We start from the raw sequence: 21524 nt of genomic DNA, 5'->3' as shown, positions 1-21524 counted from the left end.
TCAGGGCAATGGGTTATGAATTATATGAACGGTTTTTACAGTGTTAGAAGATTGTTCAATGATATATTCATATTTTCAGTAATGAATTCTGAAATTGTGTGACGCATTCCAAAAAAGCGGAAATATTTATACAGATTCTAAATGGATGTACTCGCGGGATGTGCATACAAAGTGGTAAACTACTATTCCAAATGTGATACGACAGTTTGTAATGTTTATGTTTGTATATCTCCACAAACTGCGATGTTCCCAATTTGTTGGGCCAAGTTTAGTCGATCGAGTCCTAATATTCTCGGCCACAAGTGAGATCACAAGGCAATAACAAATTCTGGGAATAGAAGAATGTGTATTTGTGAAATGTACATAAAGTTATTATTTCTCGAATGGGCGGATCAGTATCCTAGAATACATCATAACACGCCATTGTTCAAATTTAGACATTGCGTTGCGTCATTGGAGAGGCGCATTTGCTGAATTGCGAGTTCGAATCCCTTGTGTTCTGTTTATACATGTCCGTGTATGTGCATGTAATTTCAATTCTACACATCAGACCTCTACGTGTCAAGAATGCATCAACTTGTCTGAATTGCTCGCTCGCTGTATCTCATCACAGAGCACACGTTATTGCAAGTTGTTCACGCATTACGCCACAAAACACAGGCATGAATTTGGGGTCTGAGCAAACTAAACGCGTACACTCAGATTATCATCTAACACATATCGAATCACGGATTCCCTTAGTTTCCCAGTGGCTCGCAGAGAATTCACTCTTCAATCATTGAACATTGATGCTATGGGGAATTATTTAATGTTTAATAAAATAAAGTGTAGATATACGTTGCGGGCAGAGTTCGCATACAATCCACAACACGGGTCGTTCTCGATTAACGACTATTTTACCGTATAAGATACTTAATTTCTGGAAAACCCATTTTATGTGATTATATGGAATAACAGCAAATTCAATTACTCGAAATGACCCTATAAAACCACGTATTCAACTCCATCTGTCCCTCGTTGAAATTACACCGCGGAGACATCAAGAAATTTAATGTGCAGAGCAATTTGTGGAAATAGTTTGCTCATTTAAAAACAGAAAAAAAATAAAACGATAATACAACAAAGAATAATTTCCCCAGAATTACTACAACTACAAACACGGCAGTGCAATCGAGACACTGTAATTATGTTTTGAATATTGGCAATTTTTTTTATATAAAAGCGATTATTTTACCATTCTCTGTTTCAATGCACCAACATAATGTGTTTGACAATAACTGTCTATATTTTTCCAAAAAAAGAGAGAAAGGAAATCCATTTGTGAAATATCTACAATTGGCAGCCTTATTAATTAACACTCATTTGCTACCACCTGTCGATAATTGTGTTGGCAGATAATACATACTAATACCCACACGTCATAACGTATTACATCTATAGCCCGAGGTCGCACGACGGAAGCGTTAAGCGAAGACACGAAACGGACATTCCAATCACTGACAGGCGAGGCAAACAAGCCATTATGATGTAACATACTACTCAAAATGACGTGCATATACATGGAAATTATAGAGAGGTTTTGAAGAAAGTCGCTATACGATATTAAAGCAAATGTAAAGAAAACGCGTCAACTTTAATTTCCTAGGCATAAGGTGCCTGTAGTTCACCACAGCACTGATGTAGATTCCCCCATTCCCGGCAAGAGGGGACAAGAAGGACCACTATATCATTTGCGGAACTCGCTATAGTCAGTTATGACTAAGGTTTACATTGGTAGGATGAATACTTCAAGCATTAAGTTTAGAATCAGGAAACGTGATTAGTGTATTATTTGACAATTTTTATAATAGGAAACTCTGTTATTATTCAATTCAGCGTTCTGTATGAGTTTAACACGACGATAGAATAACAAATCGGGGATGATCCCCATTTAAATTCACGATACATCCATCAGTGAGATTGTGGGTTAATCAAGAAAATCAGCGGGCGCGTGTGTCATTCGAAGAACAGGGTCAATTGGTAGGCGTGATTCGCAGATACGCACATTTCAGTTTCCAGCGACCTGTTTCGTTTCATTGTATCACATTGCTATTCACAGTGTTTAGTAACATTAAGCCACTAATAATACACATGTGCCCAGTTTAAAGCAAACACAAATGAAGTGTGCCTTGTAGTAACAGGCAATTTGCGGGTTTACGTATCATGTAACATTTTTGTCCGAATAAAACGACTTAATTATCCGCCATTTTGTCGTGCTTGTATTTGATTGGTCGTTAAAAAACAACTAATATTATTCCCCGAAATATCTATTTCATGTAACAGAAAGTGTTTACAGGTAAATGTTTTATTCAGTGAAGTAATGTTAGCTCCTGGAAATGTTTCGAATGTGGGTGAATTTGAACCGTTGACAGTGCGCGCATTTCACAAACCTCGAACGAACCTGCAGCGTAACCGAACAAGAAATCACGCGCACTTGAATTTCGAAAATTGTCTGTTATTGAGTATTAGTATTACACAATCGATACAACAAATTATATAAGGTGAAGGACAAAAAATGTCAGACGATATTTGACACACGTTTTGACTGACGCCCCGCCAGGACCTCGCCAATACTGGTACTGTCTATGTAATATCTCGGTCGTAATTTGTCTGCTGACAACTGCCATGCAGACACAATTAAGACGTGAATAAAAAAAGGATCACGTCCTTTAATTGAATACGTCTTTTGGGACTTTTTACTGATAATTCAATTTTCATTCCAGTGCATAGCCTATTAGTCTCATCTGACTCGCATTCACGAACCCATATTAGCAATGTACACCTATATCCCGAATATATTATCGTTGTCTGTTTCATATACAATAAGATCAGCTCTAATTATCTTTATATATATATTTACAAGAGCAGTTGGATAAATTATGTGTTTACTGTGACAAATGGAAGCTTAACATTAATGTATAAAATTATAGGGTTTAAAAACGGAGGAAGATTTAATTCAGATGAACATATTGATTGGGTAATGTTGATTGGGTAATTATTTGGGTATAACACTTTCATCATCGGTTTTATGGAAACACGCTCCACATGCTCTGGCAAGTCGCGCGGGTAAAATAGTGCATGGTGTAAAAAGGATATTAAGCTAATTTATGAATATTAAAATTAATATTGCTCTGGAGATTTTTGACTGCAAAATCTTACCAATAACGAATTATGGCTGTGAAATTTAGAAATTAGAGAAAATATTGAAAAGGTCCATGACTGGATGAACTTGGAAGATTTCCGCTGAGAAACCTTAGGTTGTCTCGTATTGGTAGGTACTGGTTAAACATCCTGGATCATCGTGACAAGACGTCGTATATCAAATGTTGTTATAATTACCAATTTGAAATGGCCTAAACGGTCTACAAGTGTTGGGCATATATACTATAAAGGAGCTGTTGTAGGTTCGGTATGGCCTTGGATATGCAAGTAATCGGCAATGTAAATATGTCTGTGCCAACTTTTAAAACAAAAATAATTTTTTATTTCATTTTTAATTTCTCATAACCCGTTTGTTCTTCTGTCTTCATCAAACTATATATTCTATGGTATCGAATTAAGAGACAATATTATTTCCAATGTTGACTAAGATGCCATGGCCATTCTTTTGTTTTTGTGAACTATTTCTTGTATATAAGGCCAACGGTTTACAATACTGTAATAAAATATGAATATATAAATATATCCAATACAATGAATACGAATCTGATTAGAATAATATATTTATTGGGTATGAGTTGAATGTTGTTTGTTTAGTTAATATTTATTTTGAGGATTGTTTTTTTCTTTTTCTCGTCTCGAAAACTTAATTCTTGTTATCTCAATTGATTGGCGAATCACACACTAGCTCAGAAACGCGGGTTACCTAAACTATGTGCATGATGATGAAATAAACAATTTGACTGGACACTGGATTTGTGACATAATTACACATAACACATAAATGTAGCTGTTAACATACATATACAAATAAATTTATAAAAGACATTCAAACTATTATTTTAATCAGATTGCACGCAACTTTGGAGTATCAGTTTGTGTACGATGTCATGGCGATTGGATGGTAAATCACATTTATGAGTGATAACTGTACATCAGATATTACGATGCTGAATGAAAGTCGGGCGGTACGTGGTGTTATTGGAGTAATTCTAACCATTATCAATTACAACAACCGGAAACTGAGACAATAATTGATGTTTAAATTACGTAGCTCTTGAGAAATAACCATTACATATGCGTCAAACCGTTGTTCCAAAGTATGATAAATAGTATCGTACACGGATATCGCTTTCTAAGATGAGAAGAGAAGTTGTATCGTTTAAAATTCAAATATGACATCAGATATTAGACACTCGAGACGATAATGTTTCTCTAGAAAGCATTGCGTCGTTGCCAACTGTATTTCGTTTCGTGCCTTGGTGATTGTCAACGAATATATGTATGTATATATAAGTGTATTAAAAAAAACAGCGTAGTACATCCCGTACATTAAAGCTCTAGCTGATGTCACCACGGCACTTCAACCAATCAAATTGGACGAAATCTTGTTTGTGGATTGAATGTACATCCACTTTATTAACGATTGTTGGCATTACGTTAATTCTGTTACATCCGTCGATAACGTGTTCAAGAGAAACACGACAAGAAAATGTTAAACCAAGTCGATCAAGTAGTGTTGGGGCCTTTGTCTTAAGACCCACAATAGAAGCGAACATAACGCAGAAACAATGACTATTTTGTCTAATTACAACCAAGGACGAATTAGCTTGTGTGTTTCATGTATGCTGAGAATCTGGAGGGTCGTGTTATACACGAGTTGTCAATATTGTCTATGTAATCTGTTATTTGCTGCCTTATCTCGTCTCCGAGACAACGCTTTATGATTCACGTGCTACAAGTCGCCAACCTTAGTTAACATATACACAACAAACAAGGCAGAACTCTTACCGCGCGTGCGTGCGCGTGCGTTACAAGCGTCCAGACAGTGGACAAACATAAACAAAATGATCACGCTATTATGTTCCCGGCTGTGGTATCTCTGTGTACTAACGCCGGGTGTACTAACAGTGTTACAGTAGAGTTATTAGAATGGTAATAGTATGAGGTTATTATGAGGACAGCTCAAATTATGCACGAAGGCAGAACAGTGGTGTATGGACCGACGCGTAGCGGTTGTCGATGTGACCGCGCTTTGTCTGATACAAATTATTAGAAGTTCGTTTTCAAAAGCGTGCGCTATCTTGGAAATTACGTTACAAGCGTATTTACAATGTGCATTTTCGAATATGGTATGATGCAAATACCCACTGCAACACCGTACCATTACGGCACATTGTAACCCATGCCATGGCGATACAGTGACAAATGTATAATAATGTTAGACATATTATAGACGATTTTTATGTGTTGCAGACCGACCGTACCGACCATATGCAGACATGTGAATAATATGAGGTTATTACGAGGATACCGAAAAGTATACACACAGACAGTACAGCGGAAGTATCGACCGACGCGCCGCAGAGGTCGATGCGACCGTGTACTGTCTGAGTGCATGCTTTTTGGTGTTCTCGTAATAACCTTACTATTATACATCTTTTCCTCCCAATGCCGAAATACAAAAAGTTGAGCGAACTACTTAGTATGGGGTCCGGTCAAACTCTGGGTGCTGCCATGTTTGTTTTTATTATTAGAGGACGCTTACGCGCGCAATCGTTCCTTATTTGGAATTCGCATTTCCTAATATGGTAGGATGAAAATACCCAGTGCAATATCGCAAAATTACGGCACGCTGTAACTTAGGGCGTTACGGTGACAGATGTATAATAATTGTTAGTATTCCTCATTATTAATGCAAATGACGTGTAATATTCACGTTATATGATAAACGTTTTACAATAAAAGGTCAAGTCAGGTATTATATAGTAAATTTAATTATCTCGGCATACAAAATCACCCACAATACCATATATACTCTGTGATGAAAGACGATCATACAGATGCACTTGCGTATCGTTTTACTGGTGGGTACTACTAATTTAAAAATCATTCGCATTGTTAAATATTTTGTTGAACATTCGAATTAGTAAAGTTATAAGTAAATCTATACCTTTGCTATTATTTCACTTTAGTTGTTTGACGTCATTGTTCAATAAAATAATTGAGCAATTACTGGTATATCGTTACAATTCTCATATAGTTCATGATCTTGAATTAATCTAAATCTGGTGCAGAACTATACCAAGAGTTTGGATATCAATCAAATTCGACGTAGTGCAAGGTGAATATTGTGATTAACGATGTGACGTCATTACATACGAAGTCCTTCTTAATCCAGCGTCGAGGTCATTAGTACATATGATATTATGAGAAAGAGGGTGCGCAGGGCAATAGCCTCAACTTACAATTAATATTTTTTATTACAATTGCTTTATCAATACCCGCGACTACGTACATTCCATTTTTCAGTGTGTTTCAATATCGCCTCGTTTCCGTTGTCCCATTGCTTTTTCACTCGGCAGGTACTGTGGTTGATAAATGCGGTAGGCGACACTAAGATCAAACACATTAACCTGTCTCACACGATGGTAGTCCCTATAAATAAGACACGGCTGACCAAACCTACAGCGGCGTGCATTATTATTATTCGTGGTACTTTATTACAGATCACGATACGAATTATTTCATAAACCCACGTCTATCAAGATGTCATAGTAATGAATGGTATGCAGTTGGTAACATATAGTGTCTCAGGTGCTATTTGAACGCTTGTGTTCGAGTTACATGACCCCTAGACGTGAATTTGTTTCTAATTATATCTTAAACTAGCCAGGTGCCATGTACTGTTGATATTACACAAGCATTTGTTCTGTAAGTTACAAGTACCAAATTCAACTACAGATTTGAAGCATGTCATCGTTTTTTATTGAGCAAACGTGACTACAATCTCAACGTTTTCTGGTGGGAGTCCATGTCCCGAGGTGTTTTGTCCAAGTAGATAGTTCAATCCGACATCTGTGTTCATCCTCGTTCATAGCTGGTTGTGTTGTTTTTACTAAAAGTAACCCTTTACATATTTATCTACCGCACCACTATTTGATAGGTAAATGTTAGATTTGAAATATCGTAGAATTTTGAAAAAAACGTACTGCACTTATGAGTATGTGAGATGTGCGCCGTGAACGAAAATCAAACGAGGCTACAATTTGCAGAGGTAATCAAACAGAGAATATCACGAGGGCCTCATACTGCACTCACAACTAGTAGACAGTTTTGTCTTAATCTGGATATCAATTCAGCCAATCAGATCTGCATCTGGGAACATGTGACGTCATAACATAATATATGACTACGACAGGTAGTTTTCAAGTTTGCAACCGGAAGTAGTGGATCACCTTAGGGAAAATTTGACGATTATACGTGAAACACCTTTCTGAAAATAACTATTGATGAGTTTATTTCCTAGTGCTCATTTCCTGACCCTGATTTGTACATATGATTTAGTTTCACAGAAAACGACAAACACTTTCATAAATTATATATATATTATTATATAATATTCATATATTATTGTAATGTTATATATATGTTATAATAAATACATGACATCATAAATCCAAACGAGCGTCTATACTTTGATAGGCGTGAGAATTTTATCATCAACACGAAAGAAAAGTTTAATAGTTGTAGTGTACAAACTATATTAAATCATAATTTTTAATGCCTCCACGTTTCCGTGTTTGAAGCCGCCACACATAGCGCCACGGGCAGGCATTACATTTCTCAATAACATCGAAATATATAATGCGGCGAAACTTATATCTAACGCAATTCCACAGAGTCTTCGTTTTTTTTTAAATTTTTCAAAATGTAATTAATAAATTAATTCCCTCAGTCTATCCATAAGATGCATGCATGGTATTTAGGTCGTATTCGGCTAAAAACGCAATATGCTATTCAGGCCCAAGAGTCAACTGCGGAAAATCCGACCAGTGATGTATTAGTTTATATCGCTGTGGGTCGAATTGCACCGTCAATTAATATTCCGCTCAAGGTCAACGTTATCTGGGAGACGTTTATGTATCGATTTTTAATCTAGTTTGGGTAAAATTGATATACAGTTTGGAATATTTTGACGTGCTTCGTGAACTTATCATTTCGAAAGGTTGGCGATACGATTCCCCATGCAGATGACGTAGATGCTGTCAGATAAAATATCGCTGATTTACTGTTGAGTCGCCTTGACTCGTCCATGCACCGCGATGCTAGACGTGTAAATCCAGACACCGTCGCGTAATGTTGTCACTGTTCTAATGAATTATAAATTGCGTAACCATTGCGTGCTTATAATGTCTGGCTTCTAAGTCCCATTATCGGCGGTGTGACTGCATTTGTGAGATTTTTTCATTTTATTAATTTATTACGCAGATCAAACTCACTTTACAGATCTGGAATTAGGGTATCTCACAATAATCCCACGCTAATCCGCTACTCCATTGCGACAATAATACTGCATATCTTTCAACGTACAATAATGACAGATAAGGTGACATTTAGACGTCCCCACCCCCGTCAAACTGAGCACCATTCTCCCAACTATGTATGTTGCCTTGCAAATAGGCAGCACCACAGAATGAAACACACTATTCACGTGATACTGGACATTTTAAGTGATGGCGGACCATGGGAAGGAATCAATCATTCATGAATATGTCTACAAAGTGATTAGGAAAAAGTTGCTTAATGAAAATTATCACTGAACACATTTTTGAAAAAACAAATATCCAAACTGATGAAACATCTCGCAAAACAACACCCATAATTGTATCTATTCACGATCCCAGTTACGATGAAAACTGGCAAACTTTGTGACATATCTGGGTTTCCGTTCACTTGCGCGCCATGTTGAATTACATCCGGTACAAAAGGACAAACACCAATCAGGATTTCACGGTATTTCAAGTAAAATATTACGAGGGCTATATCATCAATTATAAAGCTATGCGGACGAGGATGAACAAAGCGTCGGATTGGATGACCTACTTCGACAAGCAATATCACGTGATGTAGAAATAAGCAAACAGTTTCATATTAACTTCTGACCTATCGGCATAGTTTATGCCCAAATGTACGTAGTTTCCAAGGTGAACGACGAGCGAGCACGTTGTCACAAAACTTACGTGTCTATTAGAATACCAGGCATGTGTGAACTCGATATTTTGACATCCGAATCAACATGCCTGATTGACAATCGATTTATTCAGTGATATTTGAGATTTTTTGGAAGATGTAACTATGATTATTTGTTAGCTGTTGAGGCTTGTTCTAGCATATTACTACTCGTAGCTTTAGCTTATCATATACTATCGCAACCTCAGACCATTCTCTTGTTGTTTATTTATAAATTTAAATTTAATTTTGCTGGTTGGTTTTGGTGTGATTGATAACATATTTGTGAACATGATGCGAATGGGATTGTTGTCACGTTTGTAAATTTATAACAAAATAATTTATTCTTAACGACGTAGCAAAGAAAATAATGATGTATGTCTGTTGTTGCTAAGCAACAGTCTTACTTACCAAGGTCAACCACGTGTTAACTCTCAGGGTTTGCTGTTTTTCGTCCTACAGGAAAAACAAAACAAGTATTAAGTAAAAGACGTAAACATGCAGGAAATTTCAAAATTTTAAAGTATGCATCTCATAAACACCGAACATGCATCACGAATTCAGAAACACGTGCAAATGAGTGAGATAACAGTAAATATAATTGACCTTAGACGAAAATGGCCGACGAGATCTCGTTGACAAGTCGCGCGACCTTTTCGTCCTCAACGAGATTTCGGCAGCTATTTGCGTGTAAGGCCTAGTAACATAAAACGACTCGAATTCCGAACAGTTCGATACGCGTTACTTATCATCACTGCACAAAGCTGATTTGCATACCACTCATTTGCATGTTCGAACTACAAATCACTGGCGGGTAACACAGTTGTGTTCAAGTCACCAGGTAACTTTAATCAGTATAATAACCCATTCTTGCGCGCTAAAATCTGAATGAAATGTTCGGTAATTAGTTTAAAATATGCATATTTGTGTTAGAAAAGTGTAGTATTCCCAAAGTCACAGCATTAGATTATATAATAAATGACTAACGTTATAATCTGACAATGTGCGTTCTACTATGGCTGTTAGGTGCGGCAAATTCGAACTTGTTCAAGCCAGAAATACTATTAATATTATTCCCAAGAAAACTGGACAAACGGGGATTGTAGGACATTTATTTTAATTTCAAGTTTTATACGTAAACATAACGTTGTTGCTTCCCAGTTTTAGTGTATCACGTGCGCCATTTCACTACAATAACATTACCTTGCAAAACGTAGTCCGCCATAAAATGGTTCGTATTTACATTTTTACAGAAGTCAGACATTAATAAATAGTTTGGTTGTCACATGCATTTTCCCCACTTTTTGTAGTTTGGTTTCAGGAGAAAAAACTGCGAGATAAAAGCCGTGCGTAGTGAGGTGATTGACGACAAAATTTAAGGCTGCCTGTGGCAGAGATACGATTGTGTAAAGCGCAAAGACCTATGGGAAGGAGATTGACAGTGACTTCCACTCAACCATATTTGTTATACAGATGGAATGGATGAAGTGAGAATGTATATTGTAGAACACGTTATTTTCGCTTGGTGAAAATGAAATCCAACGAATATACCTTATTTCCTATAGTTTACAATCAACTCATAAAAAATCAGTGAAAATAAATTCTATACAAAGCACCCAAAAAATGTATTCAGCAAAAAATAATTCCAGCTAAAATAAAGTATTTTACAGTACATGTTCTATAATAACTATTAATATCTTGTAGAATTCTTAGTAGATTTCCGTTTCGTCATGTGTGTGTGTACGAGTCGTTTTCCCCACGGAAATAGCAATTTTATGCTTGAAAATGCATTGTTTATTTTCAAAAACATTTAAGATACCTTCTCAGGAAGAACCCTTACCAGATTCCGTGAACACCTAAAATGGAGTGAAGAACACTCCAATGTACAATAAAAGAACCTCCCTCCATAATATAGTACAAAGTAGCTACAAAATCTATACCTGTATATATATATATGTACAATTAACCTTGTATACTAGTCATAACTAGTTATAATAGTGTTATGTTATTGTAAAATATACATACACGATACGTACCTAAGAATGGTTTACAGCATTGTACAAAGACCGATTTATTTACAAGATCCGATTTATCTGATGAGATTAATCGGTTCAGATAAATCCAATTGTTTAAACCGCAGCATCTGATGTTTGATGTTTTTAAAAATCAGACTTACTCGTTTTAGGCTCGAGACTCGACATGATGTACCAAGAAAAAACACACTGGTGTATAGGAGACCAGAGTGTATTGAAGAAATTCTCCGTCGAGTAAAATTATTACCGATTACTATACCTATTTTAAACAAAAATACAACCCATATCTAAATTCCCAAAAACTTGGCCAATTTCTTCCGCACGTCCTTCTCTTTAATAATTAAACATCGTGTGAATAGTTTTAACTAAAAGCCGAGGTTTAACGATGTATACACAACTGTGAACCTGCGTTGACTGGTGGGCACGGGCCCGTATATATACCGTCAGCAAAAATGCGATGTGAACTTGGAAACAACGTTAAACATTTCAAAAGATGTATTCTCATGTTACATCGCGGTTATGAAATTTGTATATCAAAAACTTACATCAATGTATACGCAAGCTAATCAAACGTGTGCAAATATGATTGCACATGATCTGTACAGTGATGATCATGTTAACTAAATCGAGCATGGTGCGATGCGAAGAAATCGAAAGTGACGAGATCTGATGATGTCAAAAATGGCGCTGTCTTTCAGTATCGTAAGTTTGCAGTATCGAAGTTGGCAGCGGAGATCTGACGACATCGTAGATGACGAGAACTGCCATAATCAAGTACATGGACTTAAAATAGACCATTAAGATGATATTAAAAACGGCAACATCTGACTTTTTCGAAAATGGAATTCACTAACGAGATCTGACATATCGGAAATGGCGAGGTCTTGAGATATCGCAAGTGGCGTGATCTAACTATATTTACTATAGCAAATTATAAGAATACCGGGAATCGCAAAATCTGACGTTATTGAAATTTCCAAGAACTGAAAAGATGCAAGTCAGAGATTCCTTTTCGTAGCAATATATATTCGCCTATGCATGAAAGCATTCCAACTTAATCTGAATCAGATGAAAAAAAAGCTGTTCAATCTATAATATTGCGACTGAAAGCGACAAATGTCTAATACAGGTTGGATACGGTCACCAGAAAACAACTGTACGGATTTAAGAATGTCGTTATCAGGAAACCAGCTTACAAACTCATACACCCTGATAGTTACTGACATCCCTAATTTATTAACGATAATATTTTCTTAATCTTACCAAACTTAAAGGTCGCGGCTCAAACACTAATCACTGGTGGTATTTTTTGAGATAAGTATTTTTTTCCGGGCCCATTAATCAAAAATGATATAAAGTTGAATTAGCAATTAGCCAAGATTACTAAAAATGCAATTTTTATTCAGTAAACATTCATAACATACAGGTCATTAAAAAATATTAATAAATAATAACAGGGTCAAATCCTTGCTTTATAAAATATTGAGTCGAATGGTTTAGCAGCATGCATGTTCAATCAAGGGTATGATTTTGGAAATCCAACGCAATTTGACGAGAGCAAATGAAGACGAAGTTTGTTGCGATAAATGTGACGGCGTTTACTAATGCACAATATCTCAACTGCGATGCACGGCACAATATTAGAACTGAGAGTTAGCCGACTAGGCTGGTTGCAGGAAAAAATGATACCATCGTGGTAGTGTTAAATTACAGATAATTGCTTATATCGTGACCACACAAATATCACGATCATTTTCATCGAGCACCGCCTGACTAGCTATTAAATGTACCGACTAGGACTGAGCACTGTTCTCTACATATTATTTTGCCGTTTAGTGCCCGTACTTAATCGGTCATTGAACAATTTCAACTTTAGCACAGATCGTGATGTTTTTCTGAAATTGTATCTGTCACGAATTTTTGATTTCATTAATTCATTTCAGTGGATGTGGACACGTGTGTATATAAAAACTATTTTACTGTTTATTGCACATTTTAAAATACCGTTCATTAATCAACATATCAAAAATAGGCCGAACCTATCTCGACTGACAACCCACTTTACGGAAAATCAAGTGAGATAGTGGTTATTAGATTTCTTCGTCACGACATTACGGTGACTTGTAAATCACAACGCTCGGAAGACACTAACGATCTGTGTTTTTTTTCTAACAAATGATCCGTCTTTATATGAGGTTTTAAAGTATTTAAAAAAAAAATAGGCATTTAGTAATATGCCAAATTGAGCATACTGTGAATGGTCTCGTTAGGCTAGACTTCGGTGATGTCAAATCTAACTGTCCGTCTGATGACAGTCATTATGCATGCGACACGTTATGTCTCAACAAAAAATAATACTAACAGAATCACCTAACCTATCGGGCATACACTTCACTATATATATATATTAAAGCATAATTACAATTATAATTAAAAAGTTGAAGAGCACTGATCAAATTTGCGACAACGGTAGTAATATTATTAATAACCGATACAACTTGGCACGGATTCTTATAAACCAATAACCTACGGGATTACATATTGTATAGACTGTCGCCACAATAAACACGCCGTGGCTACGACCGTTGATCAATTAGTTATACGTGGCGTGGTTTCCGACGATTATTATGACCATAATCCAGAAATCAGCAGTACAAGTCGACTTAATGTAACTATAGACATGAATCTTTGTGTGAAGATAGGACTGACTTATTGAACTCATCATTAGCATAATGCGAAAAATAGCAATAAATAAATAAATGAATATTCACATATATCACAATAGCTACAATTCATGCTGGCATTGCGTGTGGCACACTTCCACACATGTGTCAAGTAACACCTCTCTTGTATTTTACACGAACGAAATTACAGTAATTTAATATAACAATTACAGTGCTCTATTGAATTTAGTCTAGCCTTGAGATCAAATTTCACGTTGGATGGTTCCCCTGGGCTGGCCACAATAAATACAATTTAATAACCACGTTAGACAAACGTCATTTCTGTGTGATTATGACGAATACTACAGTCTGTGTCGTGCATATTCAATCGGAAAAGCACTGAAGGACTTTAACCCTATTTGTTCATTATTATATAATCGTTTATCAACAAATGGTTGTTCTAACATACCTATTATGAGTAAAGGTAACACGATAATCGAGATATCATACTCAATAGGTAAAGACGCGACAAGCGAGATTTCACATCTAATTATAAAGGTAACGCGACAAGCGAGATTTCATACCTAAAAGGTAATGCGACAAGCGCGATTTCACTTCTAATTGTAAAGGTAACGCGACAAGCGAGATTTCATACCTAAAAGGTAATGCGACAAGCGCGATTTCACTTCTAATTGTAAAGGTAACACGACAAGCGAGATTTCATACCTAAAAGGTAATGCGCAAGCGAGATTTCACATCTAATTGTAAAGGTAACGCGACAAGCAAGATTTCATACCTAAAAGGTAATGCGACAAGCGAGATTTCACATCTAATTGTAAAGGTAACGCGACAAGCGAGATTTCATACCTAAAAGGCAACGCGACAAGCGCGATTTCACTTCTAATTGTAAAGGTAACGCGACAAGCGAGATTTCACACCTAATTGCAAAAGTAACGCGACAAGCGAGATCTTCCTAATCACTCATGATTGTTTTAACTCACCGCTGCCAGAAACGCAACATGTATCTATGATAACGTATACATATTTTTTGAAAGCATAATTGTTGGAGAACATAGATTAAGACATTTTGTGCCATTGCTTGATTAATTATGTGTTGGATTAATTAGGGACTTTTCTGTCATGACAGAAATAACAAATGAACAAACTCACTAAGACCGAGTAAGATTGATAGTTGTCTGTCATAGACTTTGTATCTATGACAACAGATGAGTGGGTTGATGTTTTAACCGGGAAATTTAGTCTCGCTTTTATTGCTAACACACTGGCGGTGGTAACTTTCGCTAAACGTCAGCGATGCGTGTTGCGAAATAATGATGTAAAATAATTCCATTCCTGACGTCAACTGACATTTAAAAATAACAATACTAAAATATGTAAATTAAGCCACCTTATGTCAATTACCTGGTAAACACATTTTTGTGCGTTCCATTTCGATTTGATGTTTGAACTGTTGACAGTCAACGAACGTGCACCAATCTAACGCATCTTAACCTTTCGACTTTATCTTATTAATTATGCAAACACGACTCATTTGCAAATGTCACATATATCGTGTTCATCGTTGTGTCTGGTGAGAGCGGCGATTAGCTGTGTGCAATTTTATAGACTTTCCTTATCAACTGTTGTTTCTAAAGATAGCGCTGCTTGTCATGTGACAGTTTCATTTTACGACATTTCTCTGATTCGATATTATCGGAAAAAAACATTTCTAAATTAGATATTCCATAAAATTCCCATGATTTTTCTAATTTTAATAAAATTTAAAATTACGGCGTTTACAATATTTTTGCCAACTAAAACAGTAAACAGTATTGATTAAATGAAACAAATTCAAATTTATAAATTGACAGAAATTCTACGTGATAGTAATACCATGGAGGTAAAAGACTGTTTTTCACCTCCTTGGTATTACTATCATTTCTGTGTATGTTTAAGTGCAAAACGAAAACGCGACTACGTCCGTATACCGTCTCTGTAATCCCCAGTGTATTTATGCGTGACATGATTGTGCTTTTATGAATCGCATCATCACAGTGTGCTTATCCATATCGTGACGATACTTGTCAAAACAAACTAAGGGAAATTGAAAGCCCGAGACGGCAGATAGCTTGTTATTTCTATGCAGTGTATGTTAATCGCTGCGCACTGTGCTTAGAATTGAATGATTTGCTCACTACGTCTTTATGATTATCACCGTTGATTGATTACTGATATCGTCTCCGTGATTACACAAGCATACAATGAGTGCCAGTTGTCTGAGGTTTGACCGGATTGCCTTTGCCGTAACATCCACTATACTGCGCGATGGTTACTTTGAATATGCCGTCAGTGCAAATGTACATTTCACGAAATCTGACATTTGTATAGACGTTTTATCTATTGCCCCCCCCCCCTCACGTAATTCCCATACTCCATAGTAAACACTTAAAACACAGGGTTATCATTACATATAGAGATCTTGTATTCAAATTTGAAAATACCCCCAAAAAATGTTTCTAAGAGGTAAACAGGCAACTCTGTGATGTTTATCGGCATATCAAAACAGTTACTAGTTTATCATTAACACCTCATCCACCAATATAAAACTCATATATAAGATAATAACTCTGAGTAGTTGTCAGCATATTTATAATAATATCGGTTTAATCGTAGGAACAATCGATTCAATCAATAATCGTGACCCCCCCCAAAAAAAGAATGTTTTGACGGTAAACATAGCAGTAATCGCGCCCAGATTTACCTAAACGTGCAGATAATTTAAAGCGCATGCGCCCTGGTGCCCCCACTTCCATCCAACCAATACAGTAACTGTTAGATTTACAATAAACAGTTGTTTTTACAGTAGTGAGAATTAAATAAATTCGCGCTTCGAAACAAGTTCAATTGTACTAGCCTGAATCCGTTTCCATGGTAACCATTACTGAAATATAATTGTTATTCCGCCAGGTTATATACAAACATATGTAAAACTCCATGTTAAAATATGCGTCTGCCTTCGAATTGTGTCACTAAAATGTCAATTTTAAACTGTTAGAAACAACTTGATAATCGGCGGTGTGGTGGTTAGACTGGGCAATCCTTTCCTTCATTTGGTTATGAGCTCGTGTTTTTTGTTTTGTTAAAAAGGTGTTACTGTGATTTTAGTTTTGTTTCTGTATATCAAATGTATGGAAAATTCATTACAAATGTTTTTTTTTCTCTTTTAATCTCCCGTATTGTTTTTCTAAAACGTTCTCGGTGCAGATTTATGTATAAAAATAAAGCATCGCCCACCAACGTTTTCAATGACCACCCACTCATTATGGTAGAATATGAAGACCACATAGCTACCCGAATATTCATCTCAATTAATGGAATAGTATGTGGCGTATGTGAATAATATTCCAACAATTCCACCGCGACGTGTGCTTACGGTATATACTTATATTATTTTTGAAGCACATATAGCAAATATACAAACTACTAGTATATTTGTTTTTATAACCATACGAAAACGATTTACAGCACGTATAAATACCAACCAATACACGACATAAAGAAAAATCGCTGAAATATATATATAACTCGGAAATTTGTAGTCAATTGACGTAATGACTAACTGAGAAAGAATTGTCAATGGTGAAATATATTACACACAAAGAACAACAATTTCAGTCATACCCATCCATCTCAGTCTACATGGTTGCCATAGAGATATATCTGGTTAGAACTGGTTTGACCATATGAATGTATTGATAAACCGGGGCGTACGTTAAGTTGACGTTAGGCAACAAGGCATGTTGACACGTCAGCAAAGGTCTAATACGTAGCTGCTAATATTTAATTAAAACATCTTGGTACATTTGTTCCAATCTGCTCAGAGAAAGGCTTACACATTTGACACGTAATATCAGTGGCCGTATAAATAAATACGTGTACCTATGCTTGAAAAAACCCCCACAACTTTCGCGTTATTTATGTTTCCGTATACATGATGACTTCACACAAACGGCGGTAATTGCAATTAGCAAAAGTCACTGGCCCCACAAATGGACAAACAATTTCATTCGTAACAGGTGGAAATAATTACGGTAGAACATGGATTTGATGATGCATGAACAGTTGAGCAACCAACACAACTTCGTAACCAAAGACTAAAAATTTATCTACAAATGTAATCAGGAACTTTAAACGTGGAAAAAAGAAGCTTTACGCTCCGAAATATGTTCGGAAATATTTTTTTTTTTACTTTATCAAAATGTTAGTTAACCAAGACGGAATTGAGCGACTCCAACGATGACCCGATTCACCACAATTGATAGAATGCAGTAAATCACCCCCTGTGTTCATCTGGCATTTTCGTAAAGAGCATAAAATTGAAGCCGTAAAACCGATCTCCATATTTATATACTGCACCCTTATTTGAATAGACGTGCCTATCAAAAAACAAAAAAGTCCAGAAAGCTGTGTGCTCGAATATTCATTTATTCTTCTACCATCGTCTATTACTCTTCACGAATTAAAATTTAATGGCACGACAATTTGTATTCAACGACTTAAAAGAATCTGTCCATATTAAGCCAAATACTCTGGGTCATGTCTCACGAGACACCGAGCAATTAACACTACCTGTCATATTGCATACATTTCCTCGGTATTAGCGCTCTTTGTGAGGTTGCAGTGGGCATTGAAAAGACTGCACCTACTCGTCAGAAATGCTAATAAAAACACGGCATGTGCCTAATGACTTGTAAATGGCAACAATTGTTTAACCCTTTCAGTAGAATTAATATTATCTATCGATCACTATTTACTGGGATTTAACAAAAAAAAGGATAACCATATTGTTAACACATAATCTGATCAATCACACTTCGCTCGGGGTTGAAGCTTATACGTCATTTGACACCGTATTTATCACTTCCATCCCGTATTGTAGACTGATATCTTTACGTGTACAGTCAGGCAAGCTGCACGATGCACTGTGTGCTAAAGAGCTGAGAACAGCGTGTTTGTCGACTTCATATTTAAATGCTCGCTAGTAACTAACTAGTTCATACATATCTCGAAAATCAACACTTAATCGACACTAGCGTAGAGTTAATTGGAGTGGGCGTTTAACCTTGAATAGAATAACATTGGTAATCCGGGTTCTTTATGCCAGTAACACTTCCTGATTGTGTAAACACCTAGTGTAATATTTTACAGAGCATCCGTGTTTATTATAAACTGAAATCATCATATGATATATAATGTGAAGGTGTATTCTGCTGCATATAGCATGTTGATATACATATTCGGCAAAGATTTGTGCATGCGCATGCGCGTTGAATACAACTACTAAACATTAATTTTAGATAAATCATCCTTGATTTCTACGAAAAAATAGAAGACACATGTGAAAAACAGAAAAACAAATCAGATGAACTGTAAATTGGTAATACAGATAGAAAATTGTTGAAATGTGAGCACAAAGACAGTGATTACGGTTGGACATCACGCACATATACATGTTGAAATACAAGCTTATCACATGATTCTATGTTGTAATATAGGTGTAGCACATTGATTTATGTTGCACGAAGAATGTATCACATAGATCTATGTTGGAAGCCAATTCATCACATCAATCTATGTTGTACAAGAAACGTTGTACACGGATTTATGTTGTAAGCCGAGTGTAGCACATATATCTATGTTACGCGTCAAATGTTGCACATAAATCTATGTTACAAGCCAAGTGTAGCACATGTATTCGTGTGTAATCGAATACAGCACATGTATGTTGTAAACTAGGGTAGCGCATGGATCTATGTTGTAAAACGAATGTTACTTATGGATCTGCTATAAATTCTGGAATGGATATATGTATTATGTGTAACACAGATATATTTTGTAAGACGTTTAACACTGAAGTGGAACTGGACCATTAATCAACTTCCGGTATTGGTAAATTGGAAAATTTGTTTTTGTTTCTCTGAAAATCCTCTATGTGTCTTGGGATGTGTGAAAAGTGTTTAGTCCAATGAATGATTTACATTTTACTGGTATTTGTAATATGTCAAAAAAGTACTTTAGTTCTTACTTTTGAACTGGTGTGCAAAATTTCACTGATATTAATGCACTAACATTGCGATGAACATTTAATGAATATTTCGCGTTATCAATATTATCAAGCGTTAACACTGTCGCATATGAAAATGTGTGCCATATTTGTATTGTGGGATGTACGCACCAAATGAGATAACATTTAACAACTTTCAATTAAAATACGCCGTAAACGTTATGGTATAACGTTACGCGGGAAAGGAATGTTCATTGTATTATTTATTTGTGCAATATACATCACCACTCATAGACTGTACATTTCACGCATCGTCTGCTTTGTTTTGACTGAACTCGTCATAAATATATTACAATATATATCTTGATATTCTAATCGGAATTGACAGTTGTAACAAGTCTAATTAATAAAATAAGTCAATTGTAATATTTCGTGTGTTCTGTTTGTCTGTTAATTTAATTATCAATAAAACTTGTACTGTGAGATTACGTATACTTGTGTGGCTATTGTGTGTATACATAGGCAATGAGCTCGATGGATACATAGAGGTATGTGACCTGCTGACGTCGCTGTTATGTCGCCATGTTAGTATGTTTCCATATTAGCATGTTTCCATGTTAGTATGTTCCCATATTAGCATGTTTCCATGTTGGTATGTTTCCATGTTAGTATGTTTCCATATTAACATGTTTCCATGTTAGTATGTTCCCATATTAGCATGTTTCCATGTTAGTATGTTTCCATATTAGCATGTTTCCATGTTAGTATGTTCCCATATTAGCATGTTTCCATGTTAGTATGTTCCCATATTAGCATGTTTCCATGTTGCTATGTTTCCATATTAGCATGTGTCCATGTTGCTATGTTTCCATGTTAGTATGTTTCCATATTAACATGTTTCCATGTTAGTATGTTTCCATATTAGCATGTTTCCATATTAGTATGTTTCCATGTTAGTATGTTTCCATATTAGTATGTTTCCATATTAGTATGTTTCCATATTAGTATGTTTCCATGTTGGTATGTTTCCTGTAGTATGTTTCCATATTAGTATGTTGCAACTATTGTATATGTCAATGTTTGTATGCTATATTAGTTATATTAGTATGTTACTATGTCGTTATGTCCTGTTAGTATTTAGTGTTATATTAGTATTTAGCAATGCTTGTATTTCTATGTTATAATACTATGTTGTAGAATGTGTGTATATTATTATGTCGCTATATTAGTACATTGATACGTATGAATGTTTCTATGTTTGTATGTTTTGTTAAAACTTTGTAAGAATAGTTAGACTACTTTTCCAAGCATTTCTACAACACATAATATGTCTTGTGCTTACGTCTAGATACATATAGTGTTCTTTTGAAAATGATTTGTTTTGAGATGCAGAATAAGACAACACATCACACAGAAGACATGGGTTTAACACGAATCTCCATGAATAGAATAAATCATAGTTTTAAAACACGTCAAACGAATTACGTATTCTAATAAATTATGCATAAGATCGTTTGATTCTCACAAAAACTAACTAGACAATAAGTACGACAG

The 21524-nt window shown here is 35.7% G+C and overlaps 1 protein-coding gene across 1 annotated transcript in view; it reads right to left on the bottom strand.

Annotated features, from left to right (window-relative positions):
• The window catches only part of LOC102808936 (neuronal acetylcholine receptor subunit alpha-10-like), a 51303-nt gene that overhangs the window by 21558 nt on the left and 8221 nt on the right, over positions 1-21524 (bottom strand). The window contains exon 3 of the mRNA XM_085503910.1: positions 9622-9666. Within this exon, the coding sequence (XP_085360036.1) occupies positions 9622-9666 (45 nt within the window). The remainder of the gene's footprint in view (positions 1-9621; positions 9667-21524) is intronic.

The sequence above is a fragment of the Saccoglossus kowalevskii genome, chromosome 9 (assembly GCF_978046115.1).
Source record: "Saccoglossus kowalevskii chromosome 9, keSacKowa6.1, whole genome shotgun sequence".
Classification (NCBI taxonomy): domain Eukaryota; kingdom Metazoa; phylum Hemichordata; class Enteropneusta; family Harrimaniidae; genus Saccoglossus; species Saccoglossus kowalevskii.
Note: the sequence above shows the minus strand (reverse complement) of the source record. Positions and strands in the feature narration are given on the sequence as shown.